Below are 16,919 nucleotides of genomic sequence, written 5' to 3'. Positions count from 1 at the left end.
TCAATCAAAATAATCTTCTATATCAATATCTGGATTTAGGAGATCTTCACCATAGGCTGAAAGATCCATTTGATTTAAGATTAAATTTTCAAAGGTTTCTTCTAAGTCTGTTTCTCCAATCAGCACAGCTCCCATCATTCGGCCATTCTGCATCACCACCTTCACATACTCGTGTCCCTTGGTACATCTCAGCATCAGCTCATGGTCTGAGCCCAAGCCCTGAGCATTGTACTTCCCCAAAACCACCACCTAGCAAAGGAAAAGGGAAAAGAAAAAGCTCTTACAAGAACATTGCAGTGCCTTTTAGTATTTCTGCTGCTAACAGTTCCAGGCCTCAAAAGTGATGCAAACAGGGAARTATTTGTCCCTAAGGTCCCTCCTCCCCCACCACTGCCTTGCAATCGACTCAAAAAATCTTCCCCTTGAAATATGATACACRTAAGTATGAATGGAGAAAATCTAAGCTAAGATTAATAACTATATAAAAAATCTGTTTTGTGAATATTAGAGCAATTGCTTAGTGTCAGTGAATATAAGCAAGCATTATGTGTTACTCAGTGATTTATGACTATCAGACTGTATTTACCTTGTAATTGAAAAATTTTGTAACGTGAGCAAATAGTTCAAAGCTGAAGTCCATATCAATAGATTCCCCTAAAGCATCTGCTRCCATGCACTTTGCTGCATACCATCCCATCTGCCGAGCTTGGGTCCACAGCCTCATCTGAAAGAGGAAATTGGAAAGATTTAAGTCAGAAGACTGTCACTGTGCCATGACCACACTCACTGCACTCYTCAGTGCATACTCTGTGTTTTTAATACTCAGAAGGGCTGGCCAGCACGGTTTCCAACCACCTCCATCAAACTCTGTCACCAACACCCCCAGGATTATCCACCTGCTTAACCTTGGTTTGTGCACTGGTGCTCAGAGTTCCCTGTGGCTCACACTCATCCAAGGACRTACCTGGTGCCACACAGGGCTCGGCTCCCACGCTGCCGTGCAGATGTCTCCAGCTGCGTACACATCTGGCAGGGACGTGTGCATGTGCTTGTCTACCTTCAGTCCTCCGTCCTCACCCACAGCAAACTGAAGGGTTTGCACGCGTCAGTGAGGAGAAATGGAATCATTTTAACCAAGTCATGCAAYTTTCTCCACCTTAAGCAATCATCTGTCACTTTATTACTTAACATGAGACTATTGAATGAGTGGCAGGGAAGCTTCCATGGAAGGAAGCATCATCATCATCATCATTATTATAATTGTTATTATTTCTAGATCRCAGCACAGGTTTTGTAGGACTATTACTGATACCTAGGCAGGGAAGTAACTGGGCTTGCCAAATTTCAAATCACAYTTTGTGTTACAAGGACACTCAGTCATAAGAATTCATTATGTATTTATGCCAAGGCAGAAAAATACCATTGCAAAAACTTAATTCCTGATCTAAGCTTGTAGCATAGGCCTGGAAATATCTCATGGCTTGACATCAGGTCTATGTTTTCCACATTTTTTTCAGCTTTACACAGAACACAGCCTTCTACTTCCAATCAGATGGCAACACCAAATASCCCAACGTCCTGGTTTTGTCTGGGATAATTTCCTTAGTAGTAGCTTGTATGGGGCTATTGGTTGGATTTGTGATGAAAACAGCATTAATAACCCAAGGATGTTTTAGTTGTTGCTGAGCAGACACTGAACACAGAGACAGAATAACCTTAAGGCCTGGAAATACACACAGCAGTTACGAACTCTGGAATCACCGTCCACGTTTGGGTGCTGATTCAGGGTGACTTCCCTCAACGAACATGAGCACCCTGACAGCTCAGTGTCCCAGATGAAAAATATTGGCAATAACTGCTGCCTTCCCAGAAAAAAAGGCCAAGATTTATACGGTAAGAATATGGTGCCGAATTAACACAAAAATTACATTTTTGCCACATTAGCCAATTATACAGATGCTTTTCTCTCTTTGTATAGGCTTAATTCAACAGTTTATGCTGTATATATACTGTGTATATACACCTGGGGAACAACATAATAAACCAAGACCACAAATCGAATACATTTTTACTGTGTTGGATGTTTCAGTATAAATGTACCTGCCTTACTTTGTGATGCTGCACAATATTTAAATCTTTAGCGAACCATATTTCATGTCAGAACAGAAAAAGTTTCTGAAAAAGTTTCTTTCACCTTACTTAAAAAGCTCCAGAAAAAAATGAGCATACTTACATTATTGCCATGAAGAAATGGTCCAATATTTGGTACAACTCCRGTTGCACTGACAATGAAATTGCATCCATAAATTTTTCCATTAGTTAATTCCACATATACAGGCCACAGCACTGAAAAAGGGGAAAATTTTGCCCTGAGAATGTAACCAACAGAAGTTATTTTATTAATTATGTCTTATTATAAGATATGATACACAAAGAAAGAAAACCCAAACCTTTTAGGTAACTGAATAGGTAGAGAAAACTGAAAATTCAAAAAAAAAAAAAGAAGAAAATATTATCAAGGGTCACCTGTAACATTTCTTAATGTCACTCAGAACAAGAGAAAAAAAAATTATTTTGGTTCTTAGCTCCAAGTTTTACTAATAACTTTCTTTGGAATTTTCCTTAATCAAAGCCCTCATTTGTAAGGAGGAAATACTGTGTCCTGTGGGATGTTCTCTCAAGTATGCAATTGCCAAATATTCTTTTATGTATAAATTTCCAGATGCACAGGAAGTACCTCAAAAGCACTTAYGCTGGAAGTAACTGATTACTGTAAYAGAATTTTAAATAGTAATTTTAATTAGGTGGAATGTACAGGCATAATTATCCATTATAAAGGGATATTCTCCTCTACTTTAAAGGTTTACTTCAGCTTTGACACAAAATGTTGATGTTTCTTTCTTCTAACTCCACTATTAAAATATTACTTGATTGGACTGTGGTAACGATGGAATATTCTGCATAGAGGATTGCAGTTACTTTGGAAAAAGGAGTCTGACACATAATAATATTTTGTAACTTAATTGTAGCCCATAATTTAATTACTATAATTTGCTAGACCTCAATTTATAGAGATAAAGGATTTATTTTTCAAATCAGTATTTGCTTTAAAACAGCAAACAAGATCAAACACGYTCCAGCACAGATTTATCTCCACCGTTTTATCAGCACTGGCACTCACCCTCATCTGGTTCTACATTTTTCTCTCCTTTAGGAAAAGTCAAGGAAGTCCGCTGCAGTTGGATAAATTCTTGCTGTAAGTGTATTTTCCTTACTTCACACAGTATTTCAATATGTACTTTATGAGAAAACTAAAGAAAGATTGACAAAGTTACAAGCATAATGATTACCTATCACAAGATAGTTAATAGCAAGTCTATCTTCACCTAAATTGGTATTACTAAACTGGRAAACCCCCCAGCGTTTATCTCAGTYCATTRACTGAATTGCCACACTTTTCCTCTGGCACAGATCTAACCATAGCCAATGGTAATTTACCTGCTTTTTCAGCAGGTATCTGATGTTCCTTGAAATTTTTTAACAATTTAGATTTTTCTGACATGCCAGAAAATATAATCAAGTTCCCCTGAGCTTACAGAAAGAGAGTTCAAAACTTGTCAGAGCAGAATAAAGTAAACTCATCTTTAGTCTTTCAGGATTTCAAATCCTTTGTCTTTCTATCATAAATTCTGATAACAATAATTAGTTTATGTTCTAAACACTGTAAATAAAAAAGTATTTTTTTACAATCTACCCACATTTCAACCATATCCTGTGCTCAAGCCAGATGCTAGAAAGTTACCTGTTTCTCTAAATTGTTTTGTGAATTTGGGCCTTGTTTCATTCTCCACTACACAAAYACAGTTCCACAGCCTTCAACAGCCAAACCACCACTAATTAAATTGCTAACATATCCTAAACATTCTTTAGCTGGTACTGTAAAGCCATTTCTGTACAATCTATGACTGGTCACTCTTGACAGGTCATTTTTTAAATGCAAAACAGAAGCAAACATCTAACAGCTAAGGAATTCATAAATGAAAAAAAAAAATTGTGAGGATTTTTGTTTTATTGCAAACACGAACATTCACAATTTTCATGCCCACAACATTCAAACAAATCTGGAAGCAAGCTTATACCCATACCTCTTTAGTCCCTTTAAGGTGTAAGCCCTCRTGCCAGTCAGGGCCTAAGGCACTGCCCAGTCTGTCAGGTGCTGCTGTGGATCTTTCCTCACTTCCTGAAGCAAACAGATGAAGTATATCAGATTTAGTGTGCCCCCTTCCTTGTCCATAGAATTCAGAACAGGAATTCTCAATAGAAAAATACCATCTGGCTGCCAAAAGGGAACGTGAAAGTGTGTAATATTCTTATTTTTCCTGCCATATGTCTAGAACCATGCTCTTCTTTTTGTTATAGTTTTGGTCACATATATGTCTGTGTGATGTTTGTTCACATTAGTCCTAGTCAATCTTTCTTTAGTTGTTTCTGAGTGCAGTGTCCTATCTGTAGTAATGTTTTGTGAGGTTTCATCTGTTTCTCCAGTATCTCACTATGCGACAGCTCCTTTCTATGTAATGCCGACATAATTCACAACAATACATTACAGAAAACAGAACTAATTCTTCAGCAGAAGGAATATAGGGAATTAGTGTAAATTTGGCACAAAGGTAAGCACAGTTTGCAAGTAACTATTATTTTCTGTTGTGGTCCGCATAATTTTGGTATGGGTTTTTATATTGCTTTTTTACTTTCAGTTTTTGAAGAAGGAAATGTCATTAATTGTAAAAGTGAGCCTTATTCCAATCTGCTAAATTAACTGATTTTAAGACTAYCTTTAATATGAAATGCTGCTGCTGCAGTGTCAGGAAACTAAACCTCCATACCTTCCACTGTGTACTTGGTTCTTTTACACTCGATTGGAGTCTCTTGGCTTTTAGCAGTCAGCTTTGGAATGAGAAATTCAGCTGCTCCTGCATCAAAGAAAGTGTTCCCAATGGCTTTGTCTTTGATAGCCCAGATTACTTCACAGCCTTGAATTTCATACCTGTGGACATTTAAACAAGKGATAAAGTGACAGGCTGCCTGAACTTGATCTGACTATTAACAACGCAAGCAGAAGTGTGTCAGGTTTCCTTCCAGAACCCAGAACTAAAGCAATCCAAGACTTTCCAACCTATCAAATCCACTTCTAAATATTTACATATAGAAGTCATTAAAAAATACCTCTTCAAGWTGACAAGTCACACTTTCTCACCAACACAACCTTGACTTTAACTGGGGCTGGGTGGCAGGTGCAGATCAAATTTGTAATAGTAACAATAAGTATTTCCTGCTCCCCATAATGAGCAGGAAATGCTCATGAATGAAAAAGAAGTGCATTTCTGACAAACTCACACTGCTAAAACAGGCATTTAGATCTTTTTGCACTATGTGGAACCAACTGTATATTCTTGATATCTATGTGTCAAAACTTCTTTTGSTGCTTTCATAATTTTATGTGTCAGTAAGAACCACTATAATGCAAAAAAGTAATTGTAATCAATTTTGCTAYTAAATGCTTTAAGAGCTACCATATTTTAAGTCAAGTTCCTCCCAAACTCATGTACAGTACATTTAACATCACATTGTTAAAGATTTTATTTGAGTATCTACCTTTGAAAATCTTAGTTGTTTACTTACACTAATTCAAGGGCAATCCCACCATTTCCTACCACTACAATTCTCTCAGCTTGAGCCAAATTCTTCTGAAAAGCCTGTATTAAGACAGCAAAAAATGTCAGTTAGATCATATTCCCTCACCCAGTCAACTRTACCCTTTTCATTATTTTCTTACTCTTAGTCTTTGATTTTCTCAGACTACTGATACATATATAGTTGGACTGAGATCTATAACAGAAACTGTTCTTGTAGCAAACACCAATTTCAGTTTCACTTCAGACTATTTAAAAAYGTAACTCCTTTTTTTATCCTCAAGCTCCAACTTCATTTGATGAAATTCCATGTTACGGAGAAGCAGTGCTCACTCTCACCCTGCCTCCTCTAATTCTTAAGACCTGTAGCACTGACATTTCACCTTTGGTTCCAAGCTTAATTTTTAGTTATTAAGTCATTTCTCAGATGAAAACTTTTCCACATCTTTGACTATAACTAACTCTTTTCTGYAGAATGAGAAGCTACAGTAGAACTAGAAGAGAATAAAAAGTCATTCCTTCAGTAGCTTTCCACTGTAAGAAGCAGTTCTTTGTACCATGTGCCAGAACACCTTCCCAGGGAATTTTCTATTGGTGTCTACTTCCTGTTTATATTTTCAAATTGAATYCTGCCTGGAGGGTGAAAGAATATAGTTTATTCCATATTATCATGTTGGAAATACTGTGTAKGAGCTATCTGTAAACTTAACAAATGTAATGGCTAATTAACTTACTTAGTGCCATTATAAGGCTGTTTTTCTGCTATTGAAAATGTTCCTATTTAAGATTATATAATAACAAACATTATTTTGTTTCTCCATTTCACTCCACAATAATTTTGGTATTTTGCACCAGATGCAGGAATAATTACGCATTTTTAAGTCCAAAACAGATTTACCTGGGCACTGTCAGTATCTCGGATTCCTAATACATACGGGTTTCCTTCAACAATTAATTTTGGTTTGGCTCCAGCACATAGGCAAAGCTTTTCATATATGTACTCCTTCCCATCTTCAGTGTAAATTTTCTGTTAACAAAGAAGAGAAAAGTCAGTTCATCTAAGAGAATTCATCTGAATCAAGACATCTAAAAGAACATCAGYTTTCTCTTTCCTTAATGTCATAGTAATATGCAGATATTAAAAGCTGTAAGGGGCTGCTTCAGGAACAAGCCTTCACACTGTCACTGTCATTTATTCCCATCACATTCACAACCAGTATATGAGCAATAAAATGGGAAGAGCACACAGTGCACTGCAAGCAAGATCAAGTTTACCACTTGGTGGCACTTTGCACTCACTGGCTGTGCCAAAAGAACTGTTTTCTATGTGATAAATGTCCCTCTGGCCTCAGAAACAGAACTATGCACCACTATACATGGGCAATTGAGAATCTCATTCAAAACATTTCAACAGCAGTAGATCTGTGTTACTCAGGCATAGGATACGACAGTTTAGAAAGACTGCAAATTTRTTCTTTGCTAAGAAAAAGTAGARGAACTAAACAAGCTACATCATTCTGAGAAAGAAGACCTTACATTTCAATATTTTATAACATTATTTGTTGTTCTACAAACTAGAAGCTGCATAGTTTAAAGTGGTTTTGGGCAAAAGAGCTTCCAAATCCACATACTTGAATTATTTGTGTCCACCAAGACCTAAACTAAAACATCATCCTAGTAATATAGAAGAAATATATATAAGAAAACCATTGAATTCTGAATATTGGCAGAATCTACCTGAAATTGCATCTCTATAACTTAAAAGTGAGCAAAACCAGTTTTGGATATGAATGTGAGTTTCTCATACATGCTCAAGTGAAAAATAACAKGTTGACACAGAGCTAACAAGGGTGTGTACATGCTGTTCATTGCTCATACTTGCATTGTATTTCCTGCTAAAAAGAAGGAAGAAAATGTGGAAGTGTTAGTTATTTCAAGATTTATTTTGTCCCCTGTATCTATTTCTACTTGAAAAACAGTGTTAAGCAGTAAATTAAATTAGAGTGAGGAGTATTTTCTTGTAATTTTGGTAACTTAACACTTCAATAATCAGAATGTTCTTGAACAAAATTTCTCACCCTAAACATTCAACTTATTTGATATTATTTATATAAAAGATATATATAATTTAAATAATTTACTTCTTAAATTATTTTTATATATAAAACTTGAAAAAACAAATAAAAAAGAAAACATTAGCTTACATGTTCATCACTCTTCAACTGTTTTACTCCAGATTGTATAACTCTAATATTGGGATATCGTTTTTCTAATAGGGAGCTTGGTTGCTCTTCAACATCAAATTCCTCAAGYGTTTTGGAGACCTATAGGAGAAAAGGAGGTATTTAAAAATATGGATCCTAAAGCATGTGACAGAAGGTGCTGTGTTCATGTCCAGTAAAAAAGTCACAGCATAAAGCCCATATTGAAAATGTGTTATCATGTGACTGCTAAAAGTTCCTTTTTCAGTACAGAATCTTTTCATGCCTGTTCCTGGTTAAAGAGTCAAAGTACTACAGAGAAATTTATATCCTAAAATAGAAATTAAACAAAAATGGAGAACCCTGACAGTTGCTCTAACTGCTACAATGTTTTATWCCATAAATACTATTGTCAGAGTTGTTAACACTGCTTTTTAACTTATCAGATGTAGTGTTAAAATCCTGGTTTTCTGTTTGTTGTAACTTTGATAATATCAGAGCCACTATCTGATATTTAGGAGACCTAGAGGGAAATGGACAACACCAAACAGAAAACATACAAACAAAATAAAAACCCTAAAGAGGCAAACCAGAAGTTGAAAAGCATTCAAGTGACACCAATTTTGAGTTTTTACCAAAAGAGAGTGGCTAGATGGAAACCTCCAGGACTGCTACTTTAATGACTATTCAGAATTTAGATCACAGCTAGGAMCTGGAAGCCACATCATGCTTGCAATTCAGAGAGAAATTAAGATGCTCATGTGAAAAAACTTGGATGCTGCTGCCTTCAAGTAGTGTTTAGCTATTCCCTTATTCTTCATACACATAAATTTCTGCTGATGTGAATTACCGACCTTGCATCTCTGCACTGTGCAAATGTATATACTGGATACTCACAGCACTGCTGTCAGCACTTCTAGAAAGCATTCTTTAGTTGGGTGTTACTCCAACAATCTCACAGAGAGCTCTCAGACTCAGCTTAATAACCCTACCAGCCATAAATCTGAATCCATGCATGGATTTGATTTTCTTTTTCAAACCAGGAGGAAAGATATCACTGAATCACCAGCTGCTGGAGAAGATAAAAGTTCATAGCAATATCCCAAAAGACCATCCCTTCTTTTGCTACTTGTCAGGAGGCTGTTTCTGCTCCAAATTAAACATAAGCAAGACTACCAATACCATTTCAGTGCTTAAAAGAGAGCACTCACTAATGAAGCAATGAAATAAAGATTCAGTAACTCAGAACACACTTCAACCATGTAAGTACCCGGTTTAGCCTTTGGTGAATGCTTGAATGGTGTGAATATGTTCATCAATTACTAATAATGGATCATTATGAAACAAATCATCATCTTACTAACACCACTATAAAATAGCTAATCAATCCTACTAACACCACTGCAATCACTAATATGAAAACAAGCTCAAATTCATGAGCATTTTCACAATTGGATTCAAAATTGTCTGTACATATAARCTTTGAAGATGTCTTACTGTAAGATAAATTAAGTCTCTCTTACCTGCTTGAAATTAGTTACAGCTTTTATAACTGGAGAAGCTGTCATTAAAAAAATTTCTTCGGATGGGAATTCTGCAGCCAGCTTGTAAAGAAACAGAAACCATGATGAGAGTCATCATCAGACTTTAATACAATAAAGCTACTGGTGAAAAGCAGTATGTGTTAATACATTACTTTAATCTTGTGGAATCTTGTTGAATAAACACTACTTCAGGATAGCAGAAGGATAATGACCGATGAGAATATGGAGACCCAATATTTTAATTCATTCACACATAAATATACCTTCAAGAACTGCAGCCATAGTGTAAAGGACTACTTTATTGTCACAATGTTCCAAAGGCCATATGATGGATCAGACTATGATCATGTGATTTCTGAAAACACATTTTTTTTACTGCACAGCAGTAACTAATTGTTTACAGGTTTTATTTTCACAGAGGAAATGCTGATTTCTGTTGGATATTTTAAACCCTGTTTAGTTAGCTGATAAATGGATTATCATCTTCAGGGTGCTTTTAAGAAATGYAAGACTTTTAAAGCCCCAAGCCAAAGGGAGTAATTCCCATTTTAAATGTGCATTGCTCAGAAGGGTGACAGGTAGAACAAGACAAGTGGTGCTGCTGAAGGGAAGAGATGCCATCCAGAGGGACCTTGACATCACCACAGAAAACATGCATCCAAAACACAGTCTTTATACTGCTCTGCATTTCTAACAGATAMAATACTCCTCACCAAACTACGACCCACATCATTTCATTCTACAGGTACAAAGTTAACTCCATTTACCATGCAGTAAACCATGGAGTAAACCATCAAAAACCTTGAGACCAAGAAATAGATTAATTTACTTTTAGGGTTTGAGCTCACAGAGAGCTGGATGAGGTATRCAGCCCTAAAAACTGGATCAGGTAAAAACTGAGCAGTATTAATAAAAAGGAGTRCATCACAGCATCCTGAAGGCACAGCAGCTGCAGCACAGTCCTTTCTGGGTAAGAGGAATAATTCCTGCAGGAATCCTTAAGTCCATGCCCTCTGGACCAGCGCACAATGCCAACTTTCTACAGTTAAGAAGTTGTGCCTCTCCCTTTATGAATCGTTCATAAATTACTTCAAAATAACCTTATCAGGTTTGAACCTCTTAACACGTATTTCTAGACAGATAAATATCATTATATTGCAGCACTGCTATCCTACGGCTGCGTTTGGCTTTTGTTTTTTCAAGCGAGACAAACTTTTTAAGAAATGGGGAAGGTGGGGATTAGGCGGGTGTAACACAGAGTATTTATGTAATCAGTGTGTAGATCTGTTTTCATGATCGTGCACAAGCTGACCCTAAGGGGGTTTACACCTCTAAGCAGCCGCAGGCAGCGGGGCGGTCCCGCCAGCAGCGCAGCCCGGTTCCACCGGCTCACTGCCGGTGCAGGCAGCCGCACACGAGCACCAAGGGCCCCGAAGGGCTGCGGTTCCGCCACGGGGTGGGAGAGCCTCTCGGATCCCTGGGGACATTGGCGACAGGCGACAATTCCCGCGCGCGGGCAGGGCGGGAACGGGAACGGGGGAGGGAGAGCCCCGTGCGCACGCGCGCGCCGCCCCTCTCACCTTCTCGGCGCAGGTGACCCCCGCGATGCCGCCGCCCACCACCGCGAACCGGCTCCGCGCCGCGCTGCCGCCAGCCGCCGCCATCGCCCCGCTACGCCCAGGCACAGCCCCCGCCATCGCCCCGCCCGGCCCGGGCACAGCCCCCGCCATCGCCCCGCCCTGCCCGGCACGGCACGGCCCCACAGACACTGCTCCCGGACGCGGCCCTGCCGGCAGCTCCGTACGGCGAGCGGCAGCACCCAAACTTCCTCTCCTCACGCAGGGCCGGGCTGAGGAGGRGCCATCCCTTCTGTACGGGTTCTTTCCGCGTGTTTCGTGTTTATGTAACGTGGGTGTGGTTTCTGGCGTTCGTCTGTGTACAAAAGACTGGGATCAAAATCCRTCTTTACGCCTGAGCAGGTGGGGCAGTGCGTGGAGATGCTAGGAAGATATTTTTTTCTTTATTTCATCTTCCCAGTCCTTTCCCAATGCCTTCAGTCCCATCCCTAGCACATCCCAGTGACCCCAGAAAAAAAAGGGGTTTGAGGGGAAAAGCTATTTTTCCGTTACTGTCTGTGTTTAAATGGAGGGGATCCCCCTTCGGTTTGAGGGGGAAAACTTTTTCCATTGTTGGCTCTGTTTAAATTAGAGGGGATCCCCCTTCACCTGGGATCCCCCTTCACCTGGGATGGTAGGGTATCAATTGAAGGAAAACTTGTCTTTTCCATGATTTAGGGGTATGAGTTGATGAGGAATTGTTATTTTCTGGTTTAAAGGAAAGGAAAAACCTTTATGATGCCATTTTGTGGGTTTGAGTTGAGGGCAAATTCCCTGTTTTCATCATTTTAAGGTTTAAGTGTCAAGGGAATCCCTGCTTTCCCTCAGTTTTAAGGGTTTGAATTGAGGGGAATTCCCCCTTTTTCTAACAACTGAAGTATTTAAATAGAGGGGGAAAGGGGGGAAAGAGAGAAAAAGGGTAGGAAATGTGAGGTGAAAAGGAAGAAGAGGGAAAAGGGCAGGAAATGCAAAGTGGAAAAGGCGGGGAAGGTGAGAGGAAAAAGGGTGGGAAAAGGGAGACAAGTGGGAAACATGAGGTGAAAAAGGGCAGGAAATGTGGGGGAGAAAAGGATGAGAACCGTAAGTGGAAAGTTAAATTTGTTGATTACAGTCTGTCAGTAGGGATAAAGGTAAAGCCTTGGAAGTGTGCTTTACTATTCAAATAATTTACAACCTGTAATAACACCGCTGGCCAGTTAGGGGAAGTGTGAGAGGGAAGCTGTGCATACACGTTTCCTCTTAATAAGGCRTTGATCCCATTGGATCAGCTCCTCTGAGGTTACTGGTATTTGACATACCCTGTGTCCTCCATGCTTGACTATATATACATAGAGAGAGCAAAACATATATATGTAGGAATGTAAAAGCATGTCTGTATTTTTTATTTATACCTAGATACATGTTTTATATGTATATATAACCTTTATTCAATATGCATGTCCACAGAAGTTGGTATAAAACATGCTTKAATAGGAGTTAATGAAATTAATAGTTGAGAACCCTTCCCAGCAATTGGGAAAATCCTGTGTGGTGCCTCCATCTCCAGGTGAGGTGTCTGGTTGCAAAAATGGGGTCCAGCTTTTTTAGGCCCAAATTGACAAGTCCAAATGACTTGTTTGCCTTTTTTGTACAGAAAACACCTGGTTCTGATGGCATACTTTCCGACCAGCCAGGGCCAAGGCTTGGCCAGGGCCCAGGCCACACCTGGGAGGGTTTTGCCTAAAAGACTCTACTAACAAGCCCCTAGGGATGCCTGTTGGGAGGATTTCTTGATGTATCTTACACAAAGTTGTACAAATGTGCCATGTGGATGGGAATCACACTATCTCAATTTGTCTGGTACAGCCAGCGGAGCATGATCGAGGTGCAATTGATACTCTTTGTTCTTTCCCCTTCAGAAGTCCTGCTGTAGATGGTTTCTCTGATAGTCCAGGCAAGGTGTTCAACTGCTTGATGCCCTCTGTCTCTACAGCAGCTATTCCAAGGGCCCACTTGAATCCCATTGAGTCTTTGAAATACCCACTTTGGAGGAAGTCTATTCCCAGGATGCATGGGGTCCCTGGACCGGTCACAATAGGATGTTTCCTCCACTCCTTTCCAGTCAGGCTCCCCTCAGCTTCCACCAGAGGCGGGTCTTGTGATCCTTCTGTCACATCATCAATAGAAACAGATTCTGTCCCCACATGTCGCGATGGAATTAGTGTGCACTGCGCACCAGTGTCGACCAAAGCCTCGTATTCCTGTGGTTTTGCTGTGCCAGGCCAATGAACCCACACAGCCCAAAAGACATGGTTTTCCCTGGCSTCTACCTGGCTAGAGGCAGGGCCTCTCTAGTCCTGGCAGGCATAAATGTTAGAGGCTCCTACAAGGGGATTGGACATGTCAACTGGAACTGCTTCCCTCCTAGTGGAGTCTTGCCCTCCTTCAATTCACGCACTCGTCGCGCCAGAACAGCGGTGGGTTGTCCATCCCACCTCCTCATGTCTTCTCCACTATCACACAGGAAATACCACAGCTCACTTCGGGGGGTGAACCTGCTCCCCCTAGCTGGGAAACGTCTGCATCCGGTAACAGAACCTGTCATCTGTACTGCCGAGATTTGGGAAAGGCCCTCTTTAATCTCCTTACTGAGTTTCTCATGATTCTCCTCTATCTTATCTTCTATATTCTGTGGACATGTTTCCACAGCTGAGATTCTTGCATGCATTGGGCCATGCATGGCATCTGCGTATTCTCGGAGCTTTCTTGCCATATCACGCACAGTCTCATGCCCATCGTCCCGCTTCATCATTTCTAAAGCAGAATCATATTCTAGTGGCCCAAGCTGTATGAGTTTTCTCCACATCACTGGTGTACATTCTACCTCATCTGGATTCATAAGCCGTGCTGGGATTCTTGGGTCCTCTGAGAAGAGGATCTCTACCACYGCCATTTCTCTCAAGCATTGAATCCCTTGTTCTATGGTGTTCCACAGGGTTTGCTGCATATAGAGGTCRTCTGGCCACAGGTATCTTCCCCACACACTTCTCAAGAGCCGCCTCCAGAGACTGAGAGGGCCAGCCCCACTCATCACCCCTTGGTCGATAGCTGGATCATGTGACAGGGGTCCCAAATGCCTCACCTCGGTACCATCCAGAATTATGGTATCAGCTGCAGCRTCCCAAAGACGGACCAACCAACTAATTATAGACTCATCAKGTYGTCGAACRTAATCCTTTCTTAGGCTGTGAATATCCCTCATGGGCATGGACTCAATAATGGTTTCTGATTCTGAGTCAGCTGGCTTTGAAGCWAYTGCATCATCATCTGCTGGRGGATTGGTTTTGGTTTTGCATTTCRTATTTCTCGTGATAGGAGCACGTGCCATTGGCKTAGGCTCCCCGTCTGGTTTGGCTGCAGCCTGAGTGACYGGAATGTCCGCTGATTTGTTTTCCTGCCCTGCGGTATCTACCAGTGTGCGATAAGCGTATGCCAGGGCCCAACCCACTGCATTAGGGTTGCCATTGCACTTCTCTTTCAGATACTTCACTAGCTCAGCTGGTTTCTCAATGTGTTCAGGGGAAAAATCCCAGGTGATTGGATCACCAAAATTTTTTTTCAAGAGTTGGCCCATATCCTCCCATTCCCCACACCACACAGGATTTTTCACATCTGGGTCAGGTGTCTGCTTAGTCCTTCTGGACATCTCARCCCTCATTCTAGACAAGCTGAAAACTATATAGAAAAACACTACCTGATAAAACACCAGGAACATGGTCTCTTTAACATTAGCCAAAGGTGGTGTACCAGATTTAAAGGAGAAGAAGGAGATGAAAAGCTGGGAAGCTTCATCCTCTGCTTCCCCTCTAGCAGGCTGAGTAATATTGCAAACAAAACCCCAAAACAGGCTACTGAAACTAGGATGGCAATTAGAGTGGAGAAGCCACAGACGGTAGTCCTTTTGAACAACTCTCAGCAGCTCTGTTAACTTTCTATAAATTATTATCACTAAACCCATCAGTATAGCAAGTCTGAATTTTAACCCTGCTTTATAAAAGGTACATGCCAAGGACAGAGCAGGCACCACCTGTGGATATTCAAACAGGCCTAAAGACCAGAGAGACAGTAGTGCCTCAAACCACATTGCTGCTTCACTCCGATACAAAGCCAAAATGTAATTATCACTGGGTGTTTTTTTCACTTTCCTGGCCAATGCACCAAATTATTGGTCTTGGTTTGAGACAAATTGGGAGGTAAATGCTTCCAAGTTGCAGCAGCTCGTCCCCCACCCAGGCCCAGAAATAATTCCCTTAAAGGAAAGTGAAAAAAACTCCCTGGTTGTTTAACAAAGCAAACAAAATGCCCACAAAGCACGGGAAAAGGTAAAAAGGAATATTAGGTATTGAATCTGGGAAGACAGCTGGTGGACTTTTAGAGTCCCTTCTTTCTTTGGGGAGTATGGTGGTTGGGGGCCGGGACGGAGTCACTCCGGCRGCTTCATGCAGTGTTCCTGCTGATTGTCCTTCCAGGAATCATCTCATTTTTCAGACGCAGAAGCAAGCTGAAGAGTCCAAGAAGAAGAAGGGCAGAAGAAGAAGTCCCAGGGAAAAGCTTCTCACCGCAGCAGCTAACAATCAAGCTAGCTAGCAAGAATGTGAGCAGGGTAACTTCTCTGCACACTGGAAACTGGGAGAGTCCTTGAACAAAGGAAAAAAACTCCCTCTGGAGCTCCTTGGCTCCCGCCCCTGCCCCTGGACCCAGGTTACAGCTACAGGACCCTTTTCCGGGCATTAGAGCAGTCAATAGGGAATACACAATTATTACAGTCACCCCAGGACAGAGGCGTATTTTCACGTGAGGAGCCACACCCCATGTCTACACTTACAAATAGAAAAAAAAAATCACAGAAATGAAACAAAGTGACCTAGAGACACACACTAAATGGAAGGGAGAGAGAAAGAACAAGGAACATACAGGATTCAAACAAACTCCAAACTATCAGGGTGTGGCTTAACTCACCATGCCACCGCTGGCCTCAAGCCAAAACTTTGCACTGCAGTGGCAGAAGGATGTCTCCTTCTTCCACACACCAAACGAACGATAAGAGATCTCTTCACACCAAACCCAGGTGCTAACCTCAAACACTGCTTTTATTCGCTTACTTACATGCCTCTGTGTTGGGTTCTTGGACTCTGACACTGCCTGGACTGTAGCCACTGCCCCCAAAAGTGCCAACTGGGGGCAGGGGGGTGTACTGGGTTTTACTTGGTCCAGAGGATTCTCAGGAGGCCTCTCTGTCCCACCTGGGTCACCAGGAACTGATGCCTTATTGGGCTTTCCTAAAACAGAGACTAGACAGAATTAAGAGAATTAAAAGCAGTTCTATTTATTGAAGAGCCTTCAAGTACATGTAGGGCAGTCACAGCCCACCCAGGGGCTACATCTGAAATGGACACTCAGTCATGGGTTTTTCATACTTTATAAGTTTTGTCCATTTGCATATCGGGCGTTAATCATCCAATTACAGCTTCAGGTAATTAAGTCATTTACTCCAAATTTTCACCCACATTTCACTGTTGTTTCCATATCTTGGGGCCTTAGACAGTGAGGTGTCCTTGAATTTYGGGCCTAGAGAGGAATTCTTTTGTCTAAAATGGGAAAACATTTAGCTTAGCACTGTGTATGGAGTCTGGAGTTATACATTAAAGAATGAAAGGATGACAGACACAAGAAAAATATAGAAGCTAAAATCCTAAGGCATTATTACCCAAGGTGACCTTGCATTCCCTGAGTCCAGTGAATTCAAAGCAAGACCCCTGTGTTTTTATTAAGGCATTAGTTTGGGGTAGATATAATAGTGATGGAGATGATTTCTCAGCCCTAAAA

General features: G+C 40.8%; 1 protein-coding gene across 1 annotated transcript; it reads right to left on the bottom strand.

Annotated features, from left to right (window-relative positions):
• On the bottom strand, positions 1–11,102 carry PYROXD1 (pyridine nucleotide-disulphide oxidoreductase domain 1). Its single transcript, XM_057369511.1, has 12 exons — positions 11,019–11,102; positions 9,418–9,498; positions 7,898–8,017; positions 6,592–6,720; positions 5,683–5,756; positions 4,887–5,047; positions 4,146–4,240; positions 3,182–3,311; positions 2,234–2,346; positions 965–1,087; positions 587–724; positions 1–249 (listed from the first exon to the last, which is right to left on the bottom strand). Exons 1-12 carry the CDS (start codon positions 11,100–11,102, stop codon positions 1–3), a joined length of 1,497 nt encoding a protein of 498 aa, XP_057225494.1.
• Between the last annotated feature and the right edge of the window lie 5,817 nt (positions 11,103–16,919).

This window comes from Malurus melanocephalus, unplaced genomic scaffold (genome assembly GCF_030028575.1).
Source record: "Malurus melanocephalus ecotype Western Australia unplaced genomic scaffold, MMel_1.1 scaffold_112, whole genome shotgun sequence".
NCBI classification, from domain to species: Eukaryota; Metazoa; Chordata; class Aves; order Passeriformes; family Maluridae; genus Malurus; species Malurus melanocephalus.
The sequence above is the reverse complement of the archived record's forward strand: the minus strand, read 5'-3'. Positions and strand labels throughout refer to the sequence as shown.